This window comes from Acomys minous (assembly GCF_964271855.1).
Source record: "Acomys minous genome assembly, chromosome: 14".
NCBI lineage: Eukaryota > Metazoa > Chordata > Mammalia > Rodentia > Muridae > Acomys > Acomys minous.
Window position 1 is genome coordinate 85239538 of NC_140496.1, and position 17428 is coordinate 85256965.

The 17428-nt window shown below is 46.8% G+C and overlaps 2 protein-coding genes across 10 annotated transcripts in view; one reads left to right on the plus strand and one right to left on the minus strand.

Annotated features, from left to right (window-relative positions):
• Positions 1–1125: 1125 nt before the first annotated feature.
• CASP6 (caspase 6) lies at positions 1126–14416 on the plus strand. 8 transcript variants are annotated; one of them, XM_084756856.1, is made up of 8 exons: positions 1152–1209; positions 4577–4740; positions 5525–5566; positions 6142–6288; positions 6712–6788; positions 11423–11598; positions 12978–13134; positions 13774–14416. In XM_084756856.1, the coding sequence occupies exons 3-8, from the start codon at positions 5538–5540 to the stop codon at positions 14013–14015; spliced, it is 828 nt and encodes a 275-aa protein (XP_084612982.1). In that variant the 5' UTR covers positions 1152–1209; positions 4577–4740; positions 5525–5537; the 3' UTR covers positions 14016–14416. The 8 variants fall into 8 exon arrangements, with proteins under 8 accessions (XP_084612977.1, XP_084612981.1, XP_084612982.1 ...); XM_084756857.1 differs by having other exon boundaries at positions 4577–4681; XM_084756852.1 differs by having other exon boundaries at positions 1155–1209; positions 6139–6288.
• Positions 14417–15374: 958 nt separating this feature from the next.
• The window catches only part of MCUB (mitochondrial calcium uniporter dominant negative subunit beta), a 57053-nt gene continuing 54999 nt past the window's right edge, over positions 15375–17428 (minus strand). The window contains exons 7-8 of one of the 2 annotated variants that reach the window (XM_084756850.1): positions 16295–16430; positions 15375–15587 (exon numbers count right to left, since the gene is read on the minus strand). In XM_084756850.1, coding sequence (XP_084612976.1) covers positions 16335–16430 — 96 coding nt within the window. In that variant the 3' untranslated portion in view covers positions 15375–15587; positions 16295–16334. The remainder of the gene's footprint in view (positions 15588–16294; positions 16431–17428) is intronic. The other variant, XM_084756849.1, reaches the window with a different exon arrangement.

Consider the following 17428-nt stretch of genomic DNA (forward strand, 5'->3'; position numbering starts at 1 on the left):
GAGACTGAAATAAATAAATAAAAATAGGCCATACCTGCTTTCACCGAACAAGAGAAGCTAGCAGTCCAACTTACCCCCATTTCCCCCTGAGTAGTTAGTTCTGAGTACAAGGTTAACTCTGTGACAACCACCACTGGAGGAAGAGCTTGGTGCCATGTCTCAGTGCCAGAGATTATTAAGACAACTGAACTAAGCCCAACCCTCTGAGACTGGATGCATGTGTGAATCTACCCTCACATACACCCACGCGCACACCACACACACACACACACCGCATACACACTTCCTACACACATATACATGATTAAATCGTATAGTAAAAGACCCCTCAACCAGCTGGTAACACCTTAACATAATTTTTTTAATCATCTGTACTTTTGAAATGATAGGTGGCAGGCACAACATTCAGTGAACAAGGACACAGGAAAAGCCATGGTCACCGTCACCTACAGACAGACCCTTAAGACAGACCTTTAGAATTTCTGCATACACCACCAAATCACCTCTACTTTTGAAAGCCAAACTTAAACATTAGGAATTGGTAGAGTGCTTGGCTAGCATGCAAGAATCCTGGGCGTGGAAGACGAGACAGTTATCATGGCACTGAGTGTGGAGGCAGGAGGATCAAGGTCATCATGACCTCCACCACAGGGAGGAAAGGAGACTGGGAAGGGGGCCCAGGAGTTGCCTTCAGTTTTATTTTGTTTGTTTGTCCTAAGCCCCCTCCCCTCCGTCCAAACAAAAAGCATTAAAAATAATTTATTACAAGCGCCCTCTAAAGTAACTGGCTGTAAAAAAAACAAACACAAAAACAAAACAGAAACAAAAACAACCTCTCTATACTAAACGGGAGCTTTAGATGAAGTGGCAAAGGCAGCAACGCTGAGTTCACCAGCCTGCACAGGCGTGAAGTTGCTCCAATTGCTCCCCTCCACCACCGCCCCCTGAGCATGGCAGTGGCGGGCATTAGTGTCCCTTGCCTGTCTCCACACCCTTGCCCGCAAAAGTGTGAGTTCCGCGGTGCTGGAGGAAGGTGCAGTGGCGTCCTGGCGTTGCCGGGGTGACGGCGGGCCCAGTGGCTGTTGCAAGAGCAGCTGGGGGAGACGGAGGCGGATCCTGGGGCGGGGCACGAGGCGGGGCGGGTCTAGCAGGAAGCAGGGTCTGGCAAGCAGAGGCCGCTGGGCTAGGACACCCGGAGTTCGCCCGCAGGTAAGTGCGAGCACCCGTGCAGGCGTCGGGCAGCGCTAGGCGGCTGGCCTTACCCTCTGCCCCCAGGACTGGCGTGACTGGCCGAAGTTGTGGGCTTGCTCGGCGGCGGACGTAGCTGTGTTGTTTGCCCCTGCTAACCCAGCAGAGCGCCTTTGTCCTCCGGTTCCGCAGCCGCCGGCTGTTTAAACTTAAAAGGGCGGCGCTTGCGCTATGTGGTAGAGAACTTAGCTCTGCAAGTTGAATCCTGTTTTGTTGATCGCTTCTGCCTGAAAAGTGGAGAGAAGTGGCGGTCCAGGGCACAGGCCGGTGGGAGTCCGGCTTAAGACCCCAGGACCTGGGCGGAGATGTCCGCCCCAGAGCTCCCAGCAGCAAACAAACCTGTTGCTGTCTGGCCACGGGTTCGCCCCAAATAACTTCTCCACAGGATGATAAACTGCTAGTGCTCGCGGCGGAACAGGCTTCCTGACGCCGAACAAAACCGGCACTGGTTAAAGTTAGAAAATTCAAGCCTGATTGGTCTTTATGGTCGGTCAGAGATGGCCTTTTTTTCAGAACTCTGTCCTTACTCCAGAGTCAAACTGTGTAAGTCACCGTGATCTTACAAGGGGCGGTGGATCTGTTGGACACAGGGTCTAGTGGCCATCTCCAGTTTAGGAATGAGTGGTGTAGGGTGAGTAACGGGGGGAGGGGGGAGGTTGGAGGGGCCGAGGGGAGGGAAGAGTTTGCACTAGTTTCCTCCCCCTTTTCTTTGATTCCTTTTCTCTCAGGGTTGGGGTTACATTATGTCCTCTCCCCATGCCCTTTACATTTGTGGGTTCAGGAAAAGGTGAGTTAACTTCTTACAGGTTATTAAACAGATGGCTGACAGGGATAATGGGTCGATTCTCGTGATGGCTAGTTTGGAAAGTGGCCGCCGGTAGAATGTCCCTAGTGACAGGTTGTACCGACTTTGCAGTCCACCAGCGCCTGGCTTTCAGTTCCAATTTCTCAGAGCTGCCCTTAGGCAGGCCTGGCCCATGGTCTGTGTGTCCTTGAGCTTTGGAAGCTGTATGATAAAGTATCTATAGGGTCAAGCTATCAACGAACAGTGGCTGATAGCTTTATCTGGAAATTGCCATAAAGAGAAAAAGGAGTGAGTGATTTTGCACAAATGAAGGAAGTAGCAGGCAATGCTTCCCACGTTGCGGTGGAACAGGAAAAGAGAAGTGAGAAGAGGGCACGAATAGGGTTAGTGGTCTCCACATTTGTGATGACAGCTTCAGAGGTGACTACAGCTTTCTGAATCTCATATAGAGTGTCTTATTCCGTGCTACTCAAGAGGCTGAGGTAGGAGAATCACGGGGTACAGGCCAGCCGTATCGGGATACATCTGGGGGGAGGGGGAGGGGTTGCTGGTCCTGTGATGCTTTGCTGTAACTCAGAAGGCTGAGTCAGAAGGAATGAAAATTGGAGGCCAGCCTGGGATACACTGCTATAAAACCCTCACTAACTAAGTCAAGACCCATGTTGGCGCTGGGAGTTTTATGTCAACTTGACACAAAGTCATCTGAGAGGAAGGAACCTCAATTAAGAAAATGCCTCTATAAGATCAAGCTGTAGGCAAGCCTGTAGGACATTTTCTTAATTAGTGATTGATGTGAGAGGGCCCTAGGCCATTGTGGGTAGAGCCATCACTGGGCTAGTGGTCTTGGGGTCTATAAGACAGCAGGCTGAGCAAGCCATGGGGAGCAAGGCAGTAAGCAGCACCCCTCCATGGCCTCTGCATCAGCTCCTGCCTGCAAGTTCCTGATCTGTTTGAGTTCCAGTCTTGACTTCCTTCGGTGATGAACAGTGATATGAAAGCGTAAGCCAAACAAACCCTTTCTTCCCCAATTTGCCTTTAGGTCATGGTGTTTCATTGAAACACCAGAAACCCCAACTAAGGCTGATAACTTGGACGTCTATTGTAATTTTCCTAAGCATCCCTCCTCTCCCCGCTAATGCCTGTGCTTAAGTCTGAATTAAAACTGTCTGAGCCCAGCTGGAGAGATGGCTCAGCAGTTAAGAGCATTGACTGTTCTTTCCGAGGTCCCAAGTTCAATGCCCAACAACCACAGGGTGGTTCATAACCATCTATTATGTGATCAGATGCCCTCTTCTGGCCTGGCGGTCTGTGGGTCTCTGTGAGCTTGAGGCCAGCCTGGTCTACAAAGGGAATCCAGGACAACTAAGGTTACACAGAGAAACCCTGTCTCAAAAACAAAACAACAACAACAAAACCTGTTTGAGGCTGGCAAGATGGCTTAGCAGGTGAAGACACTTGCCATTAAGCCTGAGGACCCAGGAACATATTATAGAAGGAGGAAGCCTACTCCTGCAAGCTCTCACCTGACCTCCACAGGGCTGCAGCCTGTGCCTGCCAGCCTCCATGCATACCCAAAATAAATATATGTTTAAAAACTTTACTAGCAGACTCCAGGTTAAGCTTAAACACATTCTTACTGAGGTTGTGAATCTGGCAGCCTTGAAACTGAATGTCTTATCTAAACGAATAGCTCGTCCTGAGCAACAGCTTAAAGCTAAGTCTGTCTGCCCTGAGTGCGTGAGGGAACTATGTGAGCTTCTCCTTTTGTGGGAAGAGCAGAGCTGGTCTCCAGGGCGTCCACCCTCGGGGACGGGGACGTGTCAGGCTGTGACTGGCATTTTGCCACACAGCTCTCGGAAAGACTTTGAGCTGCTTTAGGCAGTGCATTGGGTAGAGGCAAAGCTGAAGGAGGTGACCAGCCGCCTTCTCCAAGACCAGCTGCCTTCCACCGGCAATCACCTGGTTCCTGTGCTAGCACTGGCTAGCTCAGCTACCTGAAGGGAACCTCGGGAGAGTGGAGGCTGAGGTAAAGGAACTTCTGCAGACACTTCAACTTCTTAGAAAAATTTACCTCCTTACAAAGAAAGACAGAATGCCAGTCCCTTCCCGGACTCTGCCTCTGTAAGGCTCAGTTACAACCCAGACCCAGGAGTCTACACTCTAACGCTGAGGAAACCTGATTAGCACCTGGGCAAGGAAATGCCCTACTGGACTCCTCATTGATAAATGGAACTGTCTGAGCAAACTCCAAGAGGAATAAGCTAAAGGGATCCTGGGCCACTTCCCCACCCCCCTCACTGCCAGGGTAGTAGCGTTTTTTGTTTTAGTGGCATGAGGTTGGAACAGTCAGATGCCAGGGAGGGACACTGTTTAAGGACAGAGGGTAAATAATCCATGCTGCCTCAAAGACCTCTGCCAACAGATGTGTCCCGTTGGCGCTCCTCTTTGTTCATAACGATCTCCTCCCTTTCATCTGTTAATGAACCAGCAGAAAACAGGCTTATTGCTCTACTTTGTGTACAGAAACTGGGCCAAGTGACCCGTGCTTCTTGCCTGTGCTACTCTGGATGCTGAGCCAGGCGAAACAGCGCATTGAGCCGTGAGTGTGAGGACTTCCTGAACAACAAAGTGAGACCCCCGCCTCATTGAAAAGATAGAGCTTCTCTGTTGTACTTGCTACATCTCAGGTGCTCAGTAGCCACGGGGGCTAGCGCCCAACACAGGGCATTGCATACCTTGCGCCATTGCAGCAGCACAGAAAGTTCTGTCAGCTAGCACTTGCCAGAGTAGAAAGGATGCTAGGAAGGGTTGTTTGGAATATTGTGGGGCATGGTATGTGGTGAGCACTGGGGTTCCTTACCAGTGCTGTCAGTGGAGAGAGGCCATTCCAAAGACTAAAATTTGAGCCTTTGCAGGCCCTGCCCTCCTCCAGTTAAGCGTGTTAGTGTGCCGGTAACATTGTCTACCAAAGACTGGATTCAGTTCTCCTGTATGACTCAGCCCCTACTCCCTTCGCAAAAGGATTTCTTGTGCACCACAAAGCAGCTGAATTTCCCTCAAACTCTGTAACCACAGAATTGTTTCACTCAAGGCAGATATGTTTGGATAATGTTTTTTCCACGTCTGCTTAGGATTTTTGTGATTTTGAAGGCAAGAGCAGCACTGTGCTGCTGTCGCTGATCTACTGATCAGATAGTTTCCCTTCATTTCCAGGAGTCTTAGGGATGGGGGGTGGGGCGGTCTGAGGGGCGGGGGACGTCTGCTGTATTTTAGTTAAAAATAAAAGAAACGAGCAAGACGTAGTGGCCCACACCTTTAATCCTAGCTCTCAGGAGGCAAAGGCAGGTAAGCTCTGTGGGTTCAAGGCCAGCCAGGTTTACACAGGGTTCCAGGTCATCGAGGGCTACATAATGAAATCTTGTCTCAAGAAAAAAAAAATTAAATTAACAAATAACTTTGTTTCCCTCATAGGTGGAAGTAAAACATGACAGAAACAGATGGCTTCTACAAAAGGTGAGAACACACCCCTTTCCCTTCTTGGTCACATGAGAACAATGCAATTGTTAGGTTCAGAATTTGTTAGCATTTGGGGAGCTGAGCAGGGGTTCTCAACCTGTGGGTCACACGACCCCTTTGGCAGTCAATTGACTCTTTCCCAGGGGTCACCTACGACCCATAACATTAGCAAAATTATAGTTTCGAAGTAGCAACAGATGTCACGTTATGGTTGAGGGTCACCACAGCATGAGGGACTGTATTAAAGGGTCGAAGCCTTAGGAACCAGGAACCACCTGGTTGTTGTCAGGGGAACTGGAGTGACGTTCAAATGATACAAAATTGGGTAAAGTGTGGGTTTAGTACTCCGGGCTCCGGGCCTGGCTGCTGCCCTGCTGCACCATCACTGGACCTTAGCGACCAAGGAAGTATCGTGGCAGTAGGCCTCGGATGGCATGGTCTCCCAGTGCCCAGCCTTAGAGAAGCAGCAGACTCCCTTCTGCACGTGAGCCTCGGGGTTATTATTTAACATGATTTAATGTGAGTTTTTGCTTGCTTGTTTGTTTTTTTGTTTGTTTTTGCTTTTTTAGCAGGGAGGTGTTTGACCCAGCAGAACAGTACAAGATGGACCATAAGAGGCGAGGGATCGCCCTCATCTTCAATCACGAGAGGTTCTTCTGGCACTTGACACTCCCAGACAGGCGGGGCACCAGCGCGGATAGGGACAACCTGACTCGAAGGTAGTTTTCTCTGTCGTGATGATATACATTTAGGCGATAACTAATTATAATTTAGTGCTGATGGCAGATTAAGAGCCTCACTTGGACCCGGCGGCGTGTGCTTAGCAGTCACGAGTCCCACCCACCCCTCCCCCACCATCCAAAAAAAATAAATAAATAAACTGAACCTCCCCGAGAGCTTGCCTGAGCTGTCTTCCTCACCCTGGTCTCTTGATTGTCACTGACAGATGCGCAGTAGATGGTAATAGTTGTCATTGAATTTCCATTGTCCCTGTTAAGCCCTTTTGTAGGGCAGGGGATCAAGGAGAATTACCATTGTTTTTTATATGTCATAAAAACACGCATGGAAGTCCTCAGAAACTAAGGGCAGTGGGACGGGGTGGGACTGCTCACAAGCTAATTCTGAGTGTACTGTGTCACCAGGTTTTCAGAACTAGGCTTTGAAGTGAGATGCTTCAACGATCTCAAAGCAGAGGAGCTACTGCTGCAAATTCACGAGGGTAGGTTGTCTTCTGCTAAAGGTCTCTGATGGGATGGATACTGTGTGCTGTCTCTGAGGCCAGGGGCAAGTAGTAACACCAGGCAGAGAGAGGGGGAGGGAGAGAGGGAGGGGAGAGGGAGCGGGAAAGCGAAGGAAAAGAAAAGGAAAGGAAAGGGAAAAAAGTTCCTAATTTCCAGTGGGTTATGCATGTGGGCCTTGCCTCTGTATTTACACTCATCCAGCAAAGTCTGTATTGGCTCCCGTTACATATGCTTGTTGTTGTGATCCTTATCACTCCAGAGTTGAAGGAAACGACCTGTTGATGTGCACATCTGAACTGCAAGTTCTTCCGAGCTGGCCCTTTGGAGTGGGCTTGCTTACTCGCTCTTACCTAGTTCGTTGTCTCATGATGCTGATAAACTTGTGTCTTTTTTTTTTTTTTTTTGGTTCTTCGAGACAAGGTCTCTCTGTGTAGCCTTGACTGTCCAGTCCTGGACTCACTTTGTAGACCAGGCTGGCCTTGAACTCACAGCGATCCGCCTGCCTCTGCCTCCCGAGTGCTGGGATTAAAGGCGTGCGCCACCACGCCCGGCCCCTAAACTCCTCACTACGCAGCGGGGTGATCTAGTTACAGTGCAGCTTAGAGTCGGTCCTTAACTGCCTGCTGTGGGCTTTCAAACCAGTTCCCGGTGGGCTGTCATTGCTATTTGCATAATCCTTTAGCACTTTCTCCAGGCTTTCTTCTAGTTAAATAATTATAACTGAAACTGGCTGCTTACTAAGTTTCTTGCTTTGCTCAGAAGCTTTGGAGGACGCCTGGTCTTAGCTCTTCAGGAAGCTCTGAGAGTTGGGCGTGGTTGGGGGTGGGGGGCAGCCACAGGGGCAGCTGGTGAGTGGCTGTTTTCTAGATCGGTTCAGTCTGCGGTAGGGAAGTCTGCTCATTGAAAGAACCTTTTACTGTATTGCCAAAGTCACCTGGGTCTTTTAAAAGAACTTGTAAATTACCATATAGTCACTGCATAAAGCAAGGTTCCTGGTGACGTTCGTGTTCCATTTTTGGAACATGCGTTTTTGACTGTGTTCCCTCGTCACCCCTCCAAGCAGCTCCCCCCAACCCCGCCTCTCCCCAAATGCCCTGCCTTCTATTTTCATGTCACGTGAGTATGACAGGTGAGAGAACGGTGGGAAGGAAGCTGAAGATTGCACCTTCAGGGATCATTCGAGAGGCGGAGTCTTCTCCTTGTGGGTCTGCCCTGTTCTGCTTAGGGGCGTGGCCTCCAGTTCCATGCCTTTTCCTGCAGATGCCCTGTTTTGTTCTTCTCTATGGCTGAAGAAAACTCCATTGTGTGGCTGTCCCGCATTTTCTCTACTTGCTCTGAGTTGAAGGACGGCTAAGCGGATTCCGTGGGCTGCTATTCTGAGCAGCGCTGGATGAGCTGGCAACTCATGTGGTCCTGGAACTCCCTATGTAGGCAAGGCTGGCCTTGAATTTTCAGAGATCCACCTGCCTCTGCCTCCCAAGTGCTGGGATTAAAGGTGTGAGCCACCACCTGGCGTGGTCCTTCATATTTTGAGAAACATCCTTTGTTTCATTCATCAATTTCTGATTGGATTATTTGGTTTTCTAGTAGAGTTTTTTTTTTTTTCATCATTCTTTATATAGTCTAGACACTAACCTAATCCCTTCAGATGTGTAGCCAGAAAAAGATTTCCTCCTGGTCTGCAGGCTGCATCTTCACTCTGGTCATTGTGTCTTTTGTTGTGAAGTTCATTTAATTTCAAGTGATCCCATTTGTTAATTCTTGGAAGTGTTTCCTGAGCTATTGGAGTCATGTGGTGTCCTAGATCCCCTTGGATAATGTCCCCAGGAGTGCTACAGTTGGGTGCTGTGTTTGGTTTTCTAAGGAAGATCCATGTCAATTTCTGTGGTGCCCACACTTGCTTACACTCTGGCCAGCTCCTTCCTGCCCAGCCCGCTTCCCCACCTCAACTGCCAGCTTCCCACCACACCAGCACTCAGCACTGTTGTTGTTGTTGTTGATGATGATGATGATGTTTTGCATGAGAGCTATTCTGGCTGAGGTGAAAGGATATCAAGGCATTTCTGATTTGAGTTTCTCTGATGGCTGAGGTTGATGAGCATTCTCTCATCTAGCTACTGGCAATTGGTACTTCATATTTTGTTTTGTTCTGCCTTTTTTTTTTTTAAGACAGGATTTCCATGCATAACCCTGGCTGTCCTGGAACTCCCTATGTAGGCAAGGCTGGCCTTGAACTCTGAGATCCACCTGCCTCTGCCTCCCAAATGCTGGGATTAAAGGTGTGAGCCACCACCTGGCTTGGTCCTTCATATTTTCAGAAACATCCCTTTGTTTCATTAATCAATTTCTGATTGGATTATTTGGTTTTCTAGTAGAGTTTTTTTTTTTCATCATTCTTTATATAGTCTAGACACTAACCTAATCCCTTCAGATGTGTAGCCAGAAAAAGGTTTCCTCCTGTTCTGCAGGCTGCGTCCTTACTCTGAGCATTGTGTCTTTTGCTGTGACGTTCACTTAATTTCAAGTGATCCCATTTGTTAATTCTTGGAAGTATTTCCTGAGCTATTGGAGTCATTTTCAGAAAGTCTTTGCCTATGCCTGTATCATACATGTATTGTTTTGTGTGCACATGTGCAAGCATGTATGCATGGCACAGCAGCACCCATGTGGATTTCAGGGCACAGCTTCGGGAGGGAGTGTTCATCTACCGAGTGGATTCTGGGATTTCTCCAGGCTTGGCCATGAGCACCTTTACCTGTGACCCATCTCAGCACTCTGCTGATTCCTCTATCTTGAAGTGTTTAGAGTAGTTTCAGGTCTTGAAGTCACTTCTCCATGTGGGTGTCCAGTTTTCCCAGCAGTTTGTTCAAGAGATTGCCTTCCTCTTTTCTCTCCTGTATATTTTGATACCTTTGTCAAAAATTAGGCGTCTGGAGCCGTGCGGGTTCATTCCTGGGTCCTCGGTCCCGTTGGCCGATGCCTCTTGTCTGGCGTCACACCGGTTCTCTGAGGTCAGTGTGGCCATCAGGGGTCCCTTCGTGCTTCAGCATTCCATGTGGATCTTTTCTAATTCTGTGAAAAGTTATCCTGAGACCCCACGGATAGCTCTTGTGTATTGTAGCCGTTGTCTAGTGTCGCCAGTCCCTGGGCGTGGAGGCCTTTGCATGTTTCACCAAGGAGGTCTTGCACCTCCCTAGTGGCTGTTTCTTTTGGAATGCTATGGTGAGCAGCGTTCTGTTCTGTTCTGTTCTTTTCTGTTCTCCCTTCCTCCCTCCCCACACCCCCACACCCTCTTTCCTTCTTTCTCAGTGTGTAATAGCATCCAAGGAAGCTTCTGGTCTTTGTATCCCTGCTGTTTTTTTCTCAAAATGTTTGTCAGATCTAGATCTCCTGGTGGAGTGCTTGGTGCTTTTTACTTGATTTTTAAAATCTTATGTGCATGAGTGTTTTGCCTGCATGTAAGTCAGGTGTCTGGTGCCTTCAGAGGCCAAAAGAGAACATTAAAAGTCTAAAGTAACAGATGGTTGTGAGCTGCCACATGGGTGCTGGGAACTGAAGCCTGTGTGGTCTTAGCTGCTGAGCCGCCTCTCCAACCATCTTTTAAATATGGGATCTTGCCATCCACAAACAGGAGCCATTTGCTTGTGTCTTTCCCCTTTGTATCTCTTTAATTTCTTCCTCTTGCTGTACTGCACTTAACGCACCACATTGAGTAAAAGCGAGGGAGCGTGCATTCGTTTGTCCTTCCAGGAAATGCTTTGCTTTTTCTCTGTTAGTACAGAGTGGCTGCAGGTCTGTCGTGTACAGCCTGGGTGGTAGTACTGTGTTCCTTCTTTCCTCGGGGCTCCCATCAGGAGAGGATGCTGTTCTTGTCACGTTTCTGCATCTCTCAAGATGATAACGCACTTCTGCCTTTGAGCCTATTTATATGCTGTATTATAGTCATTAATTTGCATATGATGAACCACCATTATAATCCTGCAATTAAACTAACTTGATCACGGTGTGTGGTTTCTTTTAATGTGTCGTTAAATTCTGCTTGCAAGCATTTTACTGGGGATTTCTGTACCCATGGTCCTTGGGGATGTTGGTCTGGAATGATTTTTGTTGCTGTATCTTTAAGTAGCTTGGATCTTAAGGGAGCCTCCCCATATTTTTCTCCACTTTTCTGTACTTAAGAAAAACTAATCTCTTTAACGAAATTGCTTCAAGTTTTAATAATTTTTTTGTTGTTGTTGTTGTTTTGTTTAACCAGCTATGGTACGTCATAACTGTAATCTCACTACCAGGAGGCTGAAGGTGGAAGATTCCTAAATATTTCAGGCCAGCCTTCATGGGCTACAGTGTCAGTCCCTATCTCAAACAACCAAAATTTAAAAAAAGAAAAGAGTTTAGGGCAAAGACACAGTTTATGGTCAGCCTGGCTCCAGAACGAGATCCAATATTAAAAAAGAAGAAAAGGGCATAAAGATGTGTGCTATTGTAGGAAGCTTGTCTTTACTGAGGCAGGCCCCTCTCCTGCCATTTTGCAAGTGTATTTTTGTTGTAGTGCCTGTCGCTGGAGGTTCTGCATGTGGCTAACCAGCTCTTATTTTCACGACTGCATGCCTAGTGTCGACCTCAAGCCACGTAGATGCCGATTGCTTCCTGTGTGTCTTCCTGAGCCACGGGGAAGGCAACCACATTTATGCATATGATGCCAAAATTGAAATTCAGACATTGACTGGCTTGTTCAAAGGAGACAAGTGTCAGAGCCTGGTTGGAAAACCCAAGATATTTATTATCCAGGTAAGACTGCCCTTTCTGTTATTTCAGATATAAAATTCAGGATGTTGATTATAAAGGTTAAAAAGTCAATCTCTAAAATAAGTTCCTCCAACAGTTGGAAAGGTTCTTTGTGGATCCTGGTCACGTAGAATGGAGATTTCTTTATTATAAGAGTGTTTTGAGCTGGACAGTGGATGGCACACACCTTTGATCCCCACGCTCGTGAGTTTCAGGGCCAGCCAGCCTGGTCTACAGAGTGCCTTCTAGGCCAGCCAGCGCTACACAGAGAAATTCTATCTCAAAAAAAATCAGCCCCACCCCCCAAAAAAGTGTTTTGATTAACATTTGATGAGACAGATAATTGCTGGAACACAGCTGTGTGGCTGGGCTTGGTGTGGCAAGAGGGCACAGCTGGAACTGAAGACGTTGACAGCTCAGGATATGGCTACCCTGGGCTTGGGTCCGTTAGAGATGGAGTGCGTGCTAGCCAGTGGAAGTGATGGAGGAAGAGGCCTCGCCAGCCTCATCCCTTTACACTTCCCCAAGCTGCCAAATAGTCTTAGAAAGAAAGAAAAAAAAAAAACCAGGTTTGGGGGCGTGAGGAATTTGGTGTTAGAGACTTCAACTCGTGAATTTGAGGTGGAGCACATTTTAGCCTGTAGCACTGAAGAGTAGAGTTTACCTCAATGGCAGAGCAGCTGCCTAGCAAACATGGGGCCCTCGGATCAGAAAATAAAAACATTTAATGTGAGCTTCTGAATCAGGATTAATAGATAGAAATTTAGAATTCACTTTTAATTGGGAACAAAAACTGGAGAGAGAGAGAGAGAGAGAGAGAGAGGGGGGGGGGCATCCAGGGCTGGAGGGCTGGCTCAGAGACTGATGGCACATACTGCTGCTCTTGCAGAGGTCTGCGTTCCTGTCCGTACCCCGGGGCACCTGCACTCACATGTGCACAAGACACACCCATACCCACAGACGTACACGTAGACACATGATTTTTAAACATTGAATCATTTACAGTGGGAACAGAAGGCAAGGGCACGTGAATAGATAGATGACCTCTTAAGCTGGCCAATGCTATTTTGACACAGATTGTCACAATTTGTGACCACAACGAGACAGTCAGAACATCATTTGGAAACTAGTACCTGACTGAATGAATAAAAAACATTCGGTAAGGATGATGGTTTTTAAAAAGGAGGATATGCCACTTGGCATATTTTGGTGTTTATTTGGGGGATGGGTGGGGACCAGGTTTTGTAGACAGTGTCTAGGAGGAGATGTTGCTGGGAGAGCAGCTGCTAGCCTTGCGTTGTCCCTGTGACTAACGGGAAGTTTGCTGAATGACACAGTCTCGCAGCAGGCAGAGAGAGTGCCTTTCTTTTCCTCTCTCATAGGCCTGCCGGGGCAACCAGCATGATGTGCCCGTGGTCCCGCTGGACGTGGTGGACCATCAGACAGACAAGCTGGACAACGTCACACAGGTGGACGCTGCCTCCGTGTACACACTGCCTGCGGGGGCGGACTTCCTCATGTGTTACTCCGTGGCAGAAGGTGAGTGGGCAGACAGCGCACAGAAGCCTGTTGTGGCCTGTCCTTTTGGCTAAAGTCTGGGAGTGGTCTTTCCCAGTTAAGTCACGGTGCTGTATTAAAAAGGTGCAGACCTAGTCACATTGAAGGAATCCTTTCTGATTGATAAGTGAAATGTAAATATACCTTACAGAATGACGTCATTCCTGTGTATATGTATGTATGCACTTATATGTGTATATACATACTATAATCATATAACAACAACAGCACCAGCTTGCTGTCACTGGGTGGTAGAGTAACAGGGCCATTCTGGTCTATTTGTGGGACGCCCTGTTGAAAACATTTTGCTAAGTTCTTGGCTTTTGAACTGAATAGTTTTGTTTGATCTCTGGCCTCCAAAAACCATCGAGTATTATTCAGTGCTAGTTTTCTTTTTTAGAAAGTGGAGGAAAGTTCATTAATCCTTTGTATGTAGAACCATTACAATCAGTTTATTTTCCTAATCCTGAGAATAAGCGATAGAAAAGGCCGTAACCACACTTGAACAGCACATCTTATTCTTCCCCAAGGACTTTCGAGAGCTTTCGTTTTTGTAACTGAATCAACCATAAAAGTGTCCTCCAGTGACCTTGAAGCACCCCCCCCCCCATCTTGTTTTAGGATATTACTCTCACCGAGAAACTGTGAACGGCTCCTGGTACATCCAGGATTTGTGTGAGATGCTGGCCAGGTACGGTAGCTCCCTCGAGTTCACGGAGCTGCTCACGCTGGTGAACCGGAAGGTCTCTCAGCGCCGCGTGGACTTCTGCAAAGACCCAGGGGCAATTGGCAAGAAACAGGTTCCCTGCTTTGCCTCAATGCTGACCAAAAAGCTGCATTTCGGTCCCAAGTCTACTAAGTAGGGTCATCCATCTTGTGTACATGTATTTTATTTCACACACATTTCCCTTTTATACAGTGGTGAGTTGGATGAAGCCTTTGGCCTATCAATGTTAAATGTTTCGAAGTTTAAGAAAAATGATGTTTTGTACTTGTTATTTTTCAGTCATGTCTGATGTGGTGAAAGGGCTAAAAGAAATCCTCAGGAAATTACTATGCATAAATGTCTCCTAGCATTTATTACATTTTTAGTAAACCACAAGATTACTCAAAATGCCAGCTAGTGTGCCTTACATTTTATGATACTATTTATACAAGTTTATTGTATAATGTTTTTAAAGATTTTTGAAGCTCAAGAATGAGATTGTTTTCACTCAATAAAATATCTAAAATTCATGTTATTAAATTTTTCTAATTCATATAATTTATAGTGGGCCTATTTTACTTGGTTGTGTATTTGTTTATAGTTTACCTATAATCCAGGTATTTTGTGTATGGATTTAATACCCATTTTGGAAAAAGTAAACCTTAAAAAACTGTTTAATGGCACTCTGAGGATGAAACATAGTATGCAACAACATGCAGCCACTATAAAGGCACATGCCTAGTAACACCTAGCCATACTAGGAACATATAACCACTATAGGTACACATGTAGTGACACCCAGCCACATAGTCCAACATGCAGTGCGACTCCTGGTCACTATAGGCAAAACATGTACCAAAAAGTAATTCTACAATAACTTAAACTTGAAAGTCTGACATTCTCAGCAGACTGTTTCATTAACAGTATGATTAGTTTTTACCTTTAGGTTCAATTCTTATTAATCAGACACATTTTGAAAATAATTTTCTGTTAATAACTTGCTGGTTATACCGGGACTTTGAGAACAGGAACACGTTGCTGGTATAAAAGCAATACCTTGGATGCCTTGCTTCTTTTGGAGTAGAACAGGTGCCAGTATAGCTAGTGGACATTTATACCTTAGAGGAAATGTTACTGTTACGGGAATACAACTGCTGCATTAAAAAACAAAACAAAACCCAAAGCCTGGGCACTGTGGCTTGTAATTACACAGCACCCAAGAAACTGAGCCAGGAGGATTGCTTATCATACAAGGCAGCTTGAGCCACAGTGTGAAGCCCTGTCTCATAAAATAAAACAAAAGTTCAAGTTAACAACAAGGTGAGTCTAAAAGCCTGAGACCCAAAGTGAATGAATGTCAACGCGCTAACCTTTTTATCGCTGACCATTTCGCTCCCATGAGGAGCCAGCTGGGGAGGGGCTGGCGTTGTGGCAGCTTTGCCAAGGCACACAGGCCATTTGAAACTGCCGTCCACACAGAGCCACAAACCACCTCGAGGGAGAACATCAAAGACCATTTCCATTTCACACAGATTTATTAACCAAACAGTATCTGAAGCCGTCAAACGGAAATGAACCCGACCTTAAAAATGTCCAGTTGGTAAGTTAGAAAATCGGCACGTAGCCTACTGGTGTTTAAAAAAATGTAACGTTAATTATTCCCGCTGCGTTCCTCCCGCTGCGTTCGCAAATGGAGGGAGTGGCGCACCTTCTCCAGGGATTCTGAAGCCTGTCATGAGGGGGGGGGGAAAGGAAAGCTTGAGGTCAGAGAAAAATAAGAAAAATCATCATAGCGATTTAAGGGGAGTTGTACAAATTTAACATCACCTTAGGACAAGAAAGCATTTAAATTACTGGGGTAAATGTCTTGTTTGAATCTTTTGTGCTATGTTTTTGTTTGTTTAGTTGTTTGTTTCTTTTGAGACAGAGTCTCGTATATTTCTGGCTATCCTGAAACTGGACATGTAGACCAACTTGGCCTTGAGCTCACAAACATCTGCCCGCCTCCCAGGTGTTGGGATGCACCAAAGGTATTCGCCATTATGAATCCTTTTTTTCCTTCCCTTTTCTGAGACAGGGTTTCTCTGTGTAGCCCTGGCTGTCCTGGACTCTCTTTGTAGACCAGGCTGGCCTCAAACTCACAGAGATCTGCCTGTCTCTGCCTTCCTAATGCTGGGGTTGCAGGCATCTACCATTGCACCCAACTGTGAATTCTTCTTTAAGAGATGAGTTTATAGTTTCATTTAACCTCTTCCTGGTACTCTGAAAAGAAACTACCAAATAATCCCTTTTAGCATTCCCGCCCTGCCCCAGTTCATATTTTTAAAAAAAATCTATCCCAAACTTTTGATAAAGAAAACAAAACAACAACAACAACAAAAAATTCCCTGTCTCTCAAACAAACCCCACTTGGAGATGTGCTTGCAGTTAAGATACCTCAGCCAGGTCCTCTTTTAACTTGTTGTATTGCTCCACGTCAAAACACTGCTGCTGTGACTTCTTGTGGAAGAACTGGAGAAAGTGCCTGCTCCACAGCGAGGAGTACGTGAAGTTCTACAGGAGAGAGGGGACACTGCAGTTTGGGTGAAGATACTCACTTAGCAACACCAAGGCAAAGCGGGGAGATGAAGGGACGTGAGCGTCTACAGTGGCCGTCAGGGCAGAGCGCCCACGGAAGTAGGGCATGCGTGGGAGCTGAGAGCAGCCGCCCCTCTTACAAGCAGGCAAACTGGGATGAGAAAATGTACACACTAAAGAGAAAAGTGGAAAGATTTGCCAACGCAACCTTGAGACAAAGCTAGTTAGTGGGTAAAACTAACTTTTGCAGTATAAGTTCAATGTCAAGGATTAATGGGGACACACAGAACGGGGACGCAGCGTTTACGTCAGTGGAGGAGTTCGTGTGCTTATACTAATTCATCTGCAGGAATTAAAGTTTTTTGATGCTATAAAGCCTCCATCCAACTTTGTGGAAAGACAACCAACTTCAGAAACCTCAGGAAAATGCTAGCTGCTTGTGCCGCCTAGTTTTATGTCAACTTGACAGAGGCTCCATTGTAGGCAGTGCCACCCCTGGGCTAGTTAGTGGCAAGAAAGCAGACTAAGCAAGCCAGTAAGCAGCACGCCTCCGTGGCCTCCACGCCAGCCTCTGCCTCCAGGTTCCTGCCCAGCTGGGAGTCTCCACCTTGGCTTCCATCAGAGGTCTGGGCCTTAGATATGTAAGCCCCCCCCCAAAAAAAACCCTTTTTTCCCCCAAGGTGCTTTTGATCATGGTGTTTCATCCCAGCAATAGTAACCCTGACCAAGACACCGCTTGAGGGGCTGGAGAGATGGCTCAGAGGTTAAGAGCACTGCCTGCTCTTCCAAAGGTCTTGAGTTCAATTCCCAGCAACCACACGGTGCCTCACCACCATCTGTAATGAAATATAGTGCCCTCTTCTGGCCTGCACGCATGTATGTAGGCAGAATACTGTAAAAATAATAAATAAATCTTAAAAAAAAAAAAAGACACTGCTTAACTTGGATGAGGAATTCTTCAGCCCAGTGGTTCTCAGCCTTCCAAATGCTGCA

What these genes read in the sequence shown, in the direction of transcription:
- CASP6 (XM_084756851.1), top strand. Translation starts at nt 5,538, where the DNA reads ATGACAGAAACAGATGGCTTCTACAAAAG. An exon ending in ACAGATGGCTTCTACAAAAG is followed by an intron (nt 5,567 to 6,138) that starts GTGAGAACACAC and finishes TTGCTTTTTTAG; the next exon opens with CAGGGAGGTGTTTGACCCAG. An exon ending in GTGTTACTCCGTGGCAGAAG is followed by an intron (nt 13,135 to 13,773) that starts GTGAGTGGGCAG and finishes ATCTTGTTTTAG; the next exon opens with GATATTACTCTCACCGAGAA.